General features: G+C 48.0%; 1 protein-coding gene across 3 annotated transcripts; it reads right to left on the bottom strand.

The window, feature by feature from the left end:
- Nucleotides 1-234: 234 nt before the first annotated feature.
- On the bottom strand, nucleotides 235-14,255 carry LOC100284057 (uncharacterized). Of its 3 annotated transcripts, NM_001156955.2 has the most exons (9): nucleotides 13,868-14,255; nucleotides 13,647-13,741; nucleotides 13,411-13,542; nucleotides 11,329-11,410; nucleotides 10,673-10,863; nucleotides 1,655-1,766; nucleotides 991-1,098; nucleotides 573-774; nucleotides 235-482 (listed from the first exon to the last, which is right to left on the bottom strand). In NM_001156955.2, the coding sequence occupies exons 1-8, from the start codon at nucleotides 14,051-14,053 to the stop codon at nucleotides 634-636; spliced, it is 1,047 nt and encodes a 348-aa protein (NP_001150427.1). In that variant the 5' UTR covers nucleotides 14,054-14,255; the 3' UTR covers nucleotides 235-482; nucleotides 573-633. The 3 variants fall into 3 exon arrangements, with proteins under 3 accessions (NP_001150427.1, XP_035823519.1, XP_035823521.1); XM_035967626.1 differs by lacking the exons at nucleotides 235-482; nucleotides 573-774; nucleotides 991-1,098; nucleotides 1,655-1,766 and having other exon boundaries at nucleotides 4,411-10,863; nucleotides 11,288-11,410; nucleotides 13,411-13,576; nucleotides 13,868-14,211; XM_035967628.1 differs by lacking the exons at nucleotides 235-482; nucleotides 573-774; nucleotides 991-1,098; nucleotides 1,655-1,766; nucleotides 11,329-11,410 and having other exon boundaries at nucleotides 4,411-10,863; nucleotides 13,411-13,576; nucleotides 13,868-14,187.
- Between the last annotated feature and the right edge of the window lie 1,082 nt (nucleotides 14,256-15,337).

The following is a 15,337-nucleotide window of genomic DNA, read 5'->3' on the forward strand; positions in this document are numbered from 1 at the left end:
CCTGTGCTGATCGGGTCCACGCCCGCGCTGGCCAGAGCCGTGCCCGCCAATAGGGCCACGCCTGCGGCGCGTATGACCGGAGTCGCGCTCGCCAATGGGGCAAAGCGCCATGCATGCCTACGCCTAGGAGATGCCATGGGTCTAGATGGAAATAAGATAGAGATGTGAGATGGTCAGATGGAGCTGTAACAAACACCATCATCAGCTCCATTAACTATTGGAGCTGCTTCACCATGGATCTAACTAAATTCTATATCCAGATTCAGTTTTTAGGTTGGTAGAGCTGTTCCAAACAAGCCTTAAATTACATAATTGCAAAGATCTATGAAGCTGTACACAAAAAATATGATATTTTCATGCTATAATGAGGTCGGTCAAGTAGAAGTAAAATATATGTGTTCACTATTTACACCACACCCCCTTGAGGAAAGTTGGCAACCTTTAGAGCAAATGGCACAACCGCACAATGCACAGAAGGAAACCTGTAGCAAAAAATTTCAACAATTATCATGACATCGTCAAAGAGAATTAGCCATATAGTTCAGTAAACATAATTTAAACAGTATATTCACCATTTGCAGTATAAAACCGAGGAGTCTTGACATAAACGACTGGACGATTGCTGCTACTTAGTTAGCATGCTTTAGTGGCAGAAAACATTATATAGAATCCACTTCTGACAAATTTGAAATCAACCAGCCCACATGCTTTGCAAAGATCTTCAAGCTCCACTTCAGATAAGAAGGTATTGTTGCCAGTTATTTGGCTAATGTACTGCAAGATAATTCCAAAAGGAGATGTAAAAGAACAGATCAGAGTAGGGCAAAGTGAATTTACATATAGCAGCACAAGATGATCCAAAATTTAATCGTTCATCCACTATCTTGGAGGAGTCAAAACACTAAGGAACCACTTCAGGTTTAATGTGAATCGGTCTATTATTGTTACAGGAAAACCATTATTTTGTGGATAATTAGGAGTTGGCATTACCGGGCGTACGATCTTCAATACTGGAATAGCTGGTGGAATAACATCTGCCACGAATGTCGAAGCAACAAAAATTCCCCCTGGGCGAAGGACTCTACTGATATCTGCAACCTATGAGAAGATCAAAAATGCAATAAGCACAACTAGGGGGTAGTGAAAAGCGTAAAGGTAGATCTCCCAGCAGGTACATTGAGATGTTGAAAGATTGCTGAAGTTGTTCATAAAAGCAATTCCTTGTTTGTTATTTTATCAAGCTTTGTGAACTTGTAGATTGTACTAAGTGACCCTGAATAAGTTGGTGTCTTACTCGTTTGGAGGTTGTGCTCATGCACTCACATGATTGTGAACACAAATGTAACATGCATGCGTGTTCAACACGCTAGATTCATTGACATTGTATGCTGCCACATATTTTAAGGCACATAAGAAAGTGCAAACTAGTACATAGGTTAATATAGAAAATACATGATGAAAGTAGTCAAACTATCATGCTGCCATGCATTTTGAGTGCACAGAAGAATGTGGAGTAACAAATTAAGTTGGTTAATACTTACAAACACTGTAAGCACAGGGGTTCATTGTTAAGCTCTACAAATATGTAATTATAAAACACATAAAGCAGTGAAAACTTTTTGACATAAATTGCCAATTCAGATTAGAGTCTTACAGCACAAGCTGGGGATGGCCAACAATGAATTGCAGCACCTGCATGCAGAGCGTCAATTGAACCACTCACAAAAGGGAGTCTAGATATGTCAGCCCTCACCAATACTAATCTCCTGAAACAAAAGAAGTGTAATATTACAATTTGTATTTGAACTTTTTATAATAAAACAATAATCATGACAACAAAGCTACAAAGCATGAATACAAACAAGAAGGAACAACTAACTACATAGACTCTTTTTTTCTCGAATACGCAGGAGGGTTGCGTATCATTATATTAAAGGAGAGGGAAAAAGGCCTGAGGCCTGAAACAAATAGAACACAACACACAAAAATACGCACCAGACTCACACAAAAACACACACACACCAAACACACACACACAAACACATACCAGCCACACGACACACCACCACCCCAGCCTACCAAGAGGCTACAAGACTTTCCTTTCTCTAACCAGGGTCAAAAAGGGAGCACATGTTCTTGGCTCCTGCAGAAAACCACAGCCACATCTCATCTTTGAATCCATCCTCTAAGGTAGAAAGGCAGGGCCGAGCTCCGTCAAAAACACATCTATTTCTCTGTTTCCAAAGACTCCAAGCCCCGAGGATGACCACACTATTAAACCCCTTTCTTTTGCTTTTAGGAATCCTAGCTGAAGCCTTTCTCCACCATTCCGCAAAACCGGAATCTCTTCTCTTAGGAACCACAGAAGAGATATCAATTGGAGTTAAAATATTATGCCAAAACTGTCTTGTGAAGACGCAATTGGATAGAATATGATGCACAGTTTCATCTTCTTGGTCACATAGAACACAATTTTCAGGATAATCAAGCCCCCTTTTTTTTTGTCTGTCGGTTGTCCAACATTTATTGTTTATGGCCAGCCAAACAAAGACCTCGCACTTAGGGGCTGCCCAGCTCTTCCAAATCCTTTTCCAGGGCTCAAAGGATTCCGCTCCAATGAAGAAAGCTCTGTAGGCAGATTTGGAGGTGTACAGACCATTGCTGCTAAATAGCCACACATGTTGATCATTTGAATTTTGAAGCTGAAAAGTTTCAAGAACCTCCCATAATTATAGATATTGCTCAATCGCAGCCAGGGAGAGATTTCTCTGGATATCATCAACCCAATAGTATGAGGTAAGGGCCTGCTGCACAGTCCTTACTTCTCTAATCTTCTTCGGAACTGCAGCAGCAATTAGGGGAGCTAAATCCACAATGGAACACCCATGTATCCACTTATCTTTCCAAAAGAAGGTTGAAATACCATTACCAATGGTGGTAGACACTGCAACCTGAAATAAAGCTCTGGCCTGGGACGATATTTTAAGATCAAGGCCACTCCATAGCTTAGAAGGAGCAGTTTTTTGCAGCCAAAGCCATCGCATTTGCAGGGCCCAGTTCATCGTGTGGAGATTAGGAATTCCAAGGCCCCCCAAATCGAAAGGTCGAGTGACTTTATTCCAAGATATAAGGCAATTACCTCCTCTAGCCTCCTTTCTTCCTTTCCACAAGAAATTCCTTCAAATTTTATCAATGGCTTTGATAACCCATTTAGGAGCATTGATAGCAATAAATAAGTAAACAGAGATGGCAGAGAGTACAGATTTGATAAGAGTGATTCTCCCAAAAAGATTTAGAAGCTCAGCCTTCCATCCTGGAAGCTTGGCAGCGATTTTCTCAATCCAGAGAGCGAGGTCTCCAGCAATAAGTTTTTTGCTGCTCAGAGGGAGGCCAAGAGCCCAAGATAGGTTGTAGGAAAGTTTTTTAGGCACAACCCAAGGTCTGGACAGCCAACTCAATCCTTTCATTATCACACCAAATTGGGTAGGAGAAACTTTTTTGCAAGTTAGTTTGAAGACCTGAGGCAACACCAAAACACCTCAAAATTTCTCTGACCACCACTAAGTCCTCAGAAACTGGCTTAACAAAAACAGCAACATCATCTGCGAACATTGAGACCCTTTGGCTAATACTTCTACCAGCAAGGGGGTGCAACAACCCACACTCATCTGCTCTGGTAAAAAGGCTATTAAGAACATCCATGACTAGGATGAATAAAAGGGGGGATAAAGGATCACCTTGCCTCAACCCTCTCTTGAGACTTATAGGCTGGCCAGGCACTCCATTCACAAGAACTTGAGTAGAGGATGTCAATAGCAGGTTCAGAATCAGGTTGCACCAAACCTGTCCAAAACCCAAGTGTTGAAGAATTTCTAGAAGAAATGCCCAATGCACAGAGTCAAAGGCCTTTTTAATGTCCAGCTTCAAGAAAAGAGCAGGGATTCTATTATTATGTAGCATCTTGACGGTTTGACTGACCATAATAAAGTTATCATGAATACATCTGCCCCGGATGAAGGCACTCTGATTTGTGCTAACCATTTTATCCAGTTCAGGAGCTAATCTGTTGGCCAGGATTTTAGTGGTAAGTTTAGCAAAACTGTGAACTAGGCTGATTGGTGTAAAGTCCCCCGGAAGAACAGCCTCAACATGTTTGGGAATGAGAGTAATATAGGCTGAATTCAGCAATTCAAGCCTTCAGGGGAGCCTTGCTGTAAGACTAAGACACAGCCAGGAGGTCCCATTTGATTATATCCCAACAACATTTATAAAAACGCCTTGTGAAACCGTCAGGTCCAGGGGCTTTATCCTTAGGAAGACTTAAAACAGCAGATTTGATTTCCGCCAAGGATATGGGATTATCAAAATGCGAGAGCTCCAAATTGCCTTTGTGAAAATCAGCAAGGTTTAGACTAAAATTTTGCTCAACCTCTTTACCAATCAGATCCTTATAAAACAGAAACATAGCCTGCTGCTTAGCCTCTTGGGAAGTGATTAGATGCTCGTCGACCATCAGTTTATGAATGAAGTTCTTCTTTGTCCTGAACCTGGCTTGCGCATGAAAGAAAGCAGTACTGGCATCCTCTGTTTTGACAAAGTTCACTCTAGACCTCAGTCTAGCAATGGTTCTTTCCAAGGAAGAAAATGAAGACATAATAATTTTAGTTGTTTTCTCAACCACTCTTCAGCCGAGCACAGAGGCCTGCTGTCCTTGGCAATTTCTGTCAAGGGCGTTAAACCCTTGGCTGGCTGGACCGCGGCTACGGAGCTCGTAGCCGTCGGCCGTCTTCTCCGGTGAGGTTATTCCCCTCTACCGTAGGCTTAGAGTATAAGAGAGATGAGGCTAACAATCTGCTTGCCTTAATTGTCCTAGTTACAAGAATATATAGGGCCATAGCCCAACTAACTGGAGTAACAAACTCCTGAAATTATGGAACTGATAATTCTTAAAGGGAAACTAATAATATCCTTCTGCCTTATCTACTCGATCAGCTCGAGCCAGCTGTGCGCGAGTCCCCCTGGCCGCGCGTTCCTCTGCTCGGCGTACGTCCTTGGCCCGGCGCCTCCTAGTGTAGACTTGTCCCCACATGACATCTCCCCCTCCGTCGAGACCCAGCTCGTCCCCGAGCTGGAACGCTAGATGCTTGGCACGGAATGTGTCGATGTCCTCCCAGGTGGCCGATGCAGCCGATTGACCTTTCCACTGAATCAGCACTAGGCGCACACCACGTGCAAGACGGTAGCGCACCGCTCGTTCCGGCTCCGGAACAACCGCGCCATGGTGAATTGTCGGTAGAGGTGGAGGTGCTGCTGGCGGTGTCCCATGGAATTTCTTGAGAAGTCCGACATGGAACACGTCATGCAGGCGGACTCCGGTTGGCAAGTCGAGACGGACGGCGACGTCGTTGATCATCTCGGTGATGCAGTAGGGCCCAAAATAGCGGGGCTTTAGCTTTCCCGTCGAGGCCTGAGGAAGCGAGGAGGCTGCACGCTGACGCAGGCGGAGGAGGACCCAGTCGCCTACTTGGTAGACCACCTGGCGATGTCCGGCGTCGTAGTGGCGCTTCTGAACCTGCTGCGCCTGCTCTAGCCGAGAGCGAATGTCGGCGAGGAACTCGTCGCGCTCTGCTATGCTCCGGGCGACAGCAGCAACCCTCGTGTCGCCTGGCTCGTACGATCGGATTGACGGTGGATCGCGACCGTAGACGACACGGAATGGTGTGTCGTGCAGGGATGTTTGGTACGCCGTATTGAAGATGAACTCCGCCCACGGAAGCCAACGCAGCCATTGTCGTGGCCTGTCCCCAGTAAGGCAGCGGAGATACATAATGATGACCCGGTTAGCCGCCTCGGACTGTCCATCCGACTGAGGGTGGAATGTCGTAGTCATGTGGAGCTTGGTCTTCGTCAGGCGCATGAGCTCGCGCCAGAATGTTGATGTGAAGACCGGATCGCGATCCAACACCATCGACTGTGGCACGCCATGCAGACGAACAATGTTGATGAAGAAAGCTTCTGCGACAGACTCTGCCGAGTACGGGTGCGCCAGTGGTATAAAGTGGCAGTACTTGCTGAAACGGTCCACCACCGTCAAAATGACGGACTTGTCGCGCACTTTGGGCAGCGCCTCGATGAAATCCAGCGTTATGTCGGTCCAGACACTGTTCGGCACAGGCAGAGGTATGAGCAGTCCCGCCGGATTCAAGTGTTCCGACTTGTAACGCTGGCAAACGCTGCACTCCCGAACGAAATCCTGCACCAATTGTTTCATGTTAGGGAAATGGAAATCTCGGCGGAGTCGGTGCAGCATCCTCTGAACGCCCTCGTGGACGTCCTCGTGCACCGCCTGGACTATTTCCTGGATCAGAGTGGCGGCAGGCGGTATGTAGAGCCGGTCCTTGTATTGGATCATGCCGTCAACCAGGGACCAGGGCGCGCCACGTGCACCGCTGGTGATCTCCTGACGCAACGCCATGAGTGCCGGGTCCGAGCCTTGGTGCTGTCGGAGCCGAGTGATGAAGTCGAAGCGTGGAGCCGAGAGCGCTAGCGTGGCGCCTTCCTCGCCGTCCTCCGTGTCGCGGCGTGAGAGCGCGTCGGCGACCACGTTCGCCGCTCCGGATTTGTACTCGACGGCGAAATCGAAGCCGAGAAGCTTCCCCACCCAACGGTGCTGGTGCGTCGTCGAGAGCCTCTGGTCCAGCAAGTATTTGAGGCTGTAGTGATCTGTCTTCACCAGAAAACGGCGTCCCCACAAGTACGGCCTCCAGTGTCGCACGGCGTGAACAAGGTCGATGAGCTCACGCTCGTAGGCAGCGAGTGCGCGATGTCGAGGAGCGATCGGCCTGCTGAAGAAGGCGATCGGGTGGCCTCCCTAGATGAGGACCGCGCCAAAACCAAAAGAGGAAGCGTCGCACTCAACGGTGAAGGACTTGGCGAAATCTGGCATGGCGAGGACGGGCGCTGAAGTGACTGCAGACTTGAGATCTTCAAAAGCCGCGGTCGCGGCGTCGTTCCAGGAGAACCCCTCCTTTTTTAGGAGAGCGGTCAGCGGGGCGGCGACCGTGCCGTAGTTGTGGACAAATTTGCGGTAGTATCCCGCCAAGCCGAGGAAGCCGCGCACAGCCCGAGCGGACCGAGGGACAGGCCAGTCGCGGATGGCCTGCACCTTGGCCGGGTCCATGGCGACGCCTGACGCTGAGATGTTGTGGCCAAGGTAGGAGACCGACTGCTCGCCGAACGCGCACTTGCTGTGCTTGACGAAGAGTTGGTGTCTCCGGAGCTCAGTGAGCACGACGCGAAGATGGCGCAGGTGCTCCGCCCATGTCTGGCTGTAGATAAGAATGTCATCGAAAAAGACAAGAACGAAGCGCCGTAGCAATGGTCGTAAGACGTCGTTCATGAGCGCCTGAAATGTTGCCGGGGCATTGCACAATCCGAACGGCATCACTAAAAATTCGTAGAGGCCGTCGTGAGTTCAAAACGCCGTCTTGTGGATGTCATCAGGCTGCATGCGAACTTGGTGATATTCCGACCGTAGGTCGAGTTTGGTGAAGAAGCGGGCACCGTGAAGTTCGTCGAGCAGCTCATCGACGACGGGAATCGGGAACGCGTCCTTGATGGTGAGCGCGTTCAGGGCCCGGTAGTCGACGCAAAAACGCCATGCGCCGTCCGCCTTCTTGACGAGGAGTACCGGCGATGAGAACGCTGAGACGCTGCGACGGACGATGCCTTGTGTGATCATTGCGGCGCATTGCCGCTCCATCTCGTCCTTGTGTGCAGCCGGGTAGCGATAGGGGCGAACCGCCACCGGCTGTGCATCGGGCTTGAGGGTGATGGCATGGTCACAGTTGCGCGTGGGTGGCAGTCCTTGCGGCTCCCTGAAGACATCCCCGAAACCGGCAAGGAGCTCATCGAGCAAAGGCGCCGATGTCGCGGCCGCACAGGACTCCGCCGCCTCCAGAAGCGGCACCCCTGCCCAGCAGATCGTGCGGCCTTGGCGCACGAATGACACCGTGCCCGCGGTGAAGTCCCACGTCAAACGCCCGAGGTTCTCCATCCACTGGGTGCCAAGCACCAAGTCATACCCTGCAAGCGGTAGAACAAACAGGTCGACGGCGAAACTGAAATTGTTGATGGTGATTGGGGCATGCCGGATGACCCCCGGACATGGCACCTTGTCGCCGTTAGCCACCGTTGCCGTGAGTCGCGGTCGGGGTAGGATGGGCAGCCCGGATCGTCGCGCCGCCTCTTCGGCAATGAAGTTGTGGGTGGAGCCAGTATCGAGGAGGGCAATGAGAGTTGTCGCGCCCACCACGACGCGGATCTGCATGGTCTTGCCCATGGACACGCCCGCCACTGCATGGAGGGAAAAGATGGGCGCGTCCGTCTCCCCTGTGTCGGCTGCTGCAGCAGCGCTGCTGTCTATAGCGTCGTCGATCTCCACGCCCTCGATGAAGAAAAGGCGCTTGCAGAACCTGTTGTGGCCCCGAGTATACCGTTCATTGCAGTTGAAGCACAGGTTTTGGCGGCGCCGCTCTGCCATCTCGTCCGGAGTCAGGCGTCGCTGGTTCCCTTCGTCGCGGCCCTGCTCGGCGACCACCAGAGGGGCAGAATGTGCCATCAATGGCGGAGTCGCAGGGAGTGCGGCCCGAGGGGTGTATGCGGATGGCTGACCGCGCGATGGCGCCCGAGGTTGCTGCGCCGGCCGCTCAGACTCCATTAGTTCCACCTGCCACGCTAAGCTCATGGCTGCCACGAGCGTCTCTGGGCCGTGAATGCGGACGGCGTGGCTGAGTGGTGGAAGAAGACCCCCCGTGAAGAGCTGTACGCGTTGAGCCTCGTCAAGGCGACCTGCGCGAGGCAGGAGGGCTTGGAAACGATTGGCGTACTCCTCGACTGTGCTCGAACGTCGGCATTCGGCGAGCTCGAACATTGGGGCTGAACGGAGGGGAGGCCCAAATCGCAGGTTCAGGAGCTCCTTGAATCGCCCCCACGTTGGTCTGCCCTCGTCCTCTTGTAGTTGGGTGTACCACAGCTGCGCGATGTCGTCCATATGGTACGAAGCTCGTCCCACGCGTTCCTCCGCCATAGTGCGATGCTGGCGAAAGTAGGCCTCGCACTTGTTGAGGAAGAGCATTGGATCTGTCGTGCCGTCAAAGCGGGGAAAATCCCACTTTTTGTGTTGCGGCGGCGGGTCCGGATCACGCATTCCATCCGACCGTCGTCTGCCGCCGTTATCCGACGTTGAGTCGGATTTTTCCTTCAAGGCGATCACCTCTGCCTTCATGTATTGGAGCTCCGAGGTGAGGGATTTCAGCGATGCAAGCACGTCGGCGAGGGTAGGTTTGGTCATGGTGGCTGGTGATGTTGCGGAGGCAGTGGAAGATTGTGGTGATGGCGGCGGCTAAAAATGGCGGCTGTTGGAGGCTGCGGAAGAGGTGTTGAGTTGGGATGGTGAGGATCGTCTAGATCACGATACCAGGTTGTCAAGGGCGTTAAACCCTTGGCTGGCTGGACCGCGGCTACGGAGCTCGTAACCGTCGGCCGTCTTCTCCGGTGAGGTTATTCCCCTCTACCGTAGGCTTAGAGAATAAGAGAGATGAGGCTAACAATCTGCTTGCCTTAATTGTCCTGGTTACAAGAATATATAGGGCCATAGCCCAACTAACTGGAGTAACAAACTCCTGAAATTATGGAACTGATAACTCTTAAAGGGAAACTAATAATATCCTTCTGCCTTATCTACTCGATCAGCTCGAGCCAGCTGTGCGTGTGTCCCCCCTGGCCGCGTGTTCCTCTGCTCGGCGTACGTCCCTGGCCCGGCGCCTCCTAGTGTAGACTTGTCCCCACATGACAATTTCCAAAAGGTGTAAGGTCATCTTGGTCAAAGCAAGTTGAGAAGAAACATTACCCACATATTTTTGACTCCAGGACTGCAGGGCCTTCGCAAGTCTTTTGAATTTAATAGATAATCTCTCCATGGGACAAAAAAAACCGAAATACTAGAGTTCCAGGAATCAGACACCACCTCCTGAAAACCTTGCATCTTTGGCCAAAAACTCTCAAAGTGGAAACGCTTCTTTCCCTTAAAGCCCACATTAAGCCTCAGAACCAGGGGACAGTGATCAAACATACTAGAGGCATTACTCTGCAGAGAACAATCTAGGAATAAGGCCTCCCAATCAGAAGTGCAGAACACCCTGTCAAGCTTGACTAAGGTAGGGACATCTCTTTGGACCAGGTGAATCTTCTTCCAGTTAGAGGCAACTCCTTGAGAGAGTGATTATTAATCCAAATATTTAAGCTACCCATGAGAGCTCTATTAAGATTCGAATTATTCTTGTCCTCAGCACAACGGATCATATTGAAGTCCCCTGCAATCACCCAGGACCAGGGCAACTGGTTCTGACCTGAGAAAGTTCTTCTAGAAAAGCCAATTTCTCCTCATCTCTATGGGGGCCGTAGACCCCCGAGAACCACAAGGTGGTGCTGTTTTCCTTCATAAAACAGACTGACACAGAATGATCCAGAATACCACCTCTAGTACCAATGGATGGTAAGTAAACAAAATCCCCAAACTCCGAGCCCTTAATAAGTCAAACATGACAAGTAGGGTACAAAACTAAACCTAATGAATAAGGTACAAAACTAAACATAATGACCAAAGGCATACTCATCTGAAATGTTTTCCTGCTTGATGTATTGGTTGCACTGCTTCAACATATTCTCTGAGAAATCCAGTGCCACAACAAGAGAATATAGCCCACTCTTAATAAATAATCTTGAGAACAGGCCACTTCCACAACTTGCATCAACAATAGTCCCTCCAATTGTTGGCTTCAAATAAGTTTTTGCCATTTCAAACTGCAGGCATTGCAATGTTGTTTAGAAATCTGAAAATGTATATGCTCATACAAATGATATGTAAATGCTGAAATATATGTAAGTTGCTAAGGAAGCCAAACCTGGCTGAACCCAGGATTGAATTCAGGGTCAAGGGTCAACAGTCAAGCAAAGCTTGACATTAGAGCCTTAGCTATGTGGGAAAAAAACTGGTGACACATCATCAACAGCCTAACAGTTGCAATGGGCAAAGCATGGATGCAACAAGCCCATATTTTTCTAGAATGTACAACCCAAAAGGTGATCCGGTAAAAGTAAAATACCATGATCAAAGGTTCTTCAAGAGCTCTTGAGTACCATTTTTTTCATGGGGAAAGGAAAGGAAAAGGAACTACTAATCAAATTTACAGAGATGATTGGAAGACAGAAAGTTCACAAATGCAACCTGAACATCCTCATGAATACAACATAGTTAAGCAGCATGACCTCTCTTTCTAGGCCTGGGAAACCACCCCATATGAAATTTTGGCGCCATCCTCTTTCGTAAAGAAAAGATACCAGTGGAGTCCTGCTCGAATAATCATCAGTAAGGACTAAGAAATAATCTGGTAGAACTAATTAACAATTGCAGTCTCATATTCTTGGTCCCCAGCTCCTCAGAAGAAACAGTTTGGCAAACACTTATACTAGTATGACATGCAACCTTTAAAAAACTGGAGGAAGGCTACCCCCACAGTATTTCACCAAGAAGAGCTCAACCGAAGCCCGGCTGAGAAAAACCATGAAAGATGGATCCCTTATAAAATGGGATGCCACCCCATATGAGGAGTTCGGGCTTTGACCCGTGCTTTGAGACCCAACCCACATGACCACCATTAGTCGGTTCACCCATACCAATTCGCTCCCACTGGAAGTCGAACCCATGACTGAGGAGTACTACTCAGACCACCTAACTAACACCTAGCACACGCACAGACGCGAGGACGTGATAGGGCGGAGCGTGTCACCAGCGCGGTCAAGGACTGGCGGGACACATGTCCAACGCGCATGCAATACGCTACTCACAGCGATTTCAATGGTTGGGCCTCAAAACCACCCAGCTGCTGGTTTTGCTGAGTTTGGACCTCAAAACTCGGCGGTGCGGTTTCGACGAGAAATAAATGCGACATGTGGCATCATCGCGAAGAATGCGTCGAGGGCTCGAGGCGAAGCAACTTCGTATGGAGCATGTGGCCGTCAGATCAAAACCACAGGAGATAATCCATTTCACCCTAGGCTAAGTGGATAGGCTTTATGTATTTAGGGGTAGTTTAGACTAGTGAAATAACTCTCTTTAAATAGATGGGTTGGTTGTTGTGGACAACCATCTCTTTTGGCTAAGTTCATTTGGTTTTTGTTTAGAATACCCTAGTTTCATTCCCTAGTGTAGCCGGAGATCCGCAGGTGTTTTGTTCGCATCTATGTTCTTGTAATCTTCAACTCATTATTCGAAGGAAGGGTGGCCGGACCCATCCACAGGGTTGGTTCAAATCTTGTGCTCAGTTTTGATATGCTGCAGATTTTTATTTGATTTTGCCTTCGACTCTTCCCTTCCCTTGTTCTCGATTTGTGGAAGAACCATCGAGTTCTTGAGTTCGAGATTGTTTGGAGATGCCTTGAGGTAAAGATCACTCTGTAGACCACTACAATCATCTGATTTGAGCAGTTTGTGGTTGTGATCCAATCTGAATTTGTTTGGAAGCCCCAACTAAACCTCAGTCTAATATGTGTTTTCTGATCTGCGATTGATTTATAAATCCATTTGAGTTCAAAATTTGTGGAGACCTTGGAAACTCATTTGTCAAAGTGTGTGTAAGATTTCAGCTCAATCGGAGTCCGTTTGGTTCAGTTTCGCATTCGAAAACTGAATTTCAAGCTGTTGAAAACAGCACTAGTTAGTGACACGGTTTTGTGTTGAATGGTGAAAACCCTAACCCTAACAGGGTTGGGTGATGTATTAATAGACGTGGGTAAACTGGGCCAGTCCCATTACAGAGGGGTGAGATAGTAATTACACGGGGAAAACCCCAAACCCTAAACGCCCTAAACGGGTATTCTAACATTTTGAACCGATTTTGACTTTTCGGTGTTCGATTTGCGAGCCTTTCGATTTGGTCTCGTGTGAGTCATAAAAACATTTCAAAATCATGAGATCACTGGTTGGCTAATGTGCTTTTGGTTTGAGCGATTTCTTCATCTCGATTAAATTTAAGTGCTTAATTTCCAGTTCTAAGCAGCAAAATTTGATAGGCTCCCATTCACCTCTCTCTAGTCATCTCACCGGTCCTTCAGACACTATAATTTTAAGCCACGGAAGATCAATTTCATCTGTTAATTAATTTCCTCGCCTCCTCATTTCACCTAGATTTGGGATGTGTCTAGGAGAAGCGGATTGAAGGGACTAATATCCCCTTACTATTCAATCAATTGAATAGCAAAAGGATATTAGCCCTCCAATGTTCTCTAATCCTCTTGCTCCCAAACATAGCAGGACAGCTAATCCCAGAAGAAACAAACGAACCTCTTTACCTAAACAACTCTGTTGCCACTGGCATGGACTCGGAGTACTCTGTCGAACCAACTGACACTGTAAGATCCCAGTAATCTTGCTTGTTGGGGTAGCATTTCTTGCACGTTGGACATTCGAGACTGGTAGCATCACTGGAGATGAACAAACAACCATCAATTTGAGAACCTGCGTGATAACCAGTTAGCAGTGGCAGGTCAGGTAATGCGGGACGAAATGGGGAGGAAAGACCACTTACTCCAACTGATCGCTCGAGCTCGCCAGGGGGTAGTAGCAGATTGGACACGCCAGCTTCCTGAGCTTCGTCTCCGGCGCCGGCGCCACCAAGGGTTCCTGAAAAGGAAAGCATGCTTTTAACTAGCCGCCTTCTCAGCGGAGTGTGTGGACTTCTGAGTGGGCGGGTTCTCCGCCTGCTCGACGGAATGCTTCAGCGCGGCGGGGCGGGTCCGGGGAGCTCACCACCAGCGCCTCGTCTGGTATGTCGGGAGCGGTGACGGCAGGTGAGGAGCTGGCGCACAGGTCAAGCCTCCTCGCGGAGGCAACCCGGTTACGGCGCGCCGTGATGTGGCTCCGCGGATGCCGATTATAGCAGCACGGCGCCGTGGTAGCTGCTGCGGGGGTGATCGCCGTGCCCAGCGCCGCCATGGGAGATTGGGACTTGGGAGAGGTGGTGCGTCCCTGGAGACTGGAGGCGCGGAGAGAAAACCGGAGGCGGCGAAGCGCCGAAGCGGAATCAAAGCAGTGAGCAGAGCAGGCCGGAGGGAGCAGGTGTGCCCTGTGCGGCGTACGTGCCCGGGGCCTCCACGACAAGGCACACAATTTGTGGTGACGTGCGCGCACTGAGAGCTGATGCCACTGTGCGGCGTGCGTGCCCGGGGCCTCCACGACACGCCAAGGCACACACAATTTGTGGTGACGTGCGTACAGTGAGAGCTGATGTGTCTGGGATGAAAACGAAAAAGATAATATTAGTTTTCAAAACTTTATCAAAATTCAGAGCTAAATAAAAACGAAAACGGAAACAAAATCGATAGAAATATTACGATACCAAAACAAAAAGGGAAATTTGGATCCATACCATTAAAAGATCACCACTTTGGATTCATACCATTACTATCTCACTTACATGTGGGTCCACATGAGTCAATGACATGTAAGATCCATGGTATATATCTAAAGTTTGGATCTTTTAATGGTATAGATCCAATTGTTCCAAACAAAAACGGTTTAAATATCTTTCCATCTTTCAGCCGTTTCCAAAAATTACCGTATTATTTTACCATCAATAAAATATACAGTGCTTTTTAAAATATATCAAATCTAAACTAATCTTTGTAAATACATAATAAAATTATCTTAACTTAGAAAATTACAAAACTAATTTTATTATTTTTGTAAAATCAAGATATATCTAATGCTACATAGTTTAGAGTTGTTTGAAGCTTTTATGGTTTATATTTATAGCTTTTATGAATTGTTATTTTTGATACATGTATTCATAATTCGCCTGAAAACTTGAGAAGGATTAGAAGGACACTAATTATGTTTACTATGTCAAGTAACATGAGTACGCTAAGAATGCAAAAGCCTGTCATCATGCATGCATTGATTCTATAGTCATATGCTACTAGACTTGAAAGTGCTTTATTTAAGTACATGATGGTAATTTTATTATTGTATTATATTTTCTTGTATTTATTGTGACCTCGCGCTTTATATTAAAACTAGTAACTGGCGCACGCCAGCGCGCGTTTTTAATTGTAATTAAGTTAAATTTAATTGTATTTGTCAATAATCATAATTGCTTAGATGAGTGATATAAGTTGATTTAGTAGATACTTACATATAAAATGATATAAGTGTTCTTTCTGCATAAAGACGAAGAGGAACTTTAAAGGCAATTTTGCGAGGTGTTGCATCAGCTTGAGG

This window comes from Zea mays, chromosome 1 (genome assembly GCF_902167145.1).
Source record: "Zea mays cultivar B73 chromosome 1, Zm-B73-REFERENCE-NAM-5.0, whole genome shotgun sequence".
Taxonomy (NCBI): domain Eukaryota; kingdom Viridiplantae; phylum Streptophyta; class Magnoliopsida; order Poales; family Poaceae; genus Zea; species Zea mays.

What these genes read in the sequence shown, in the direction of transcription:
- LOC100284057 (XM_035967626.1), bottom strand. Translation starts at nt 9,352, where the DNA reads ATGACCAAACCTACCCTCGCCGACGTGCTTGCATCGCTGAAATCCCTC.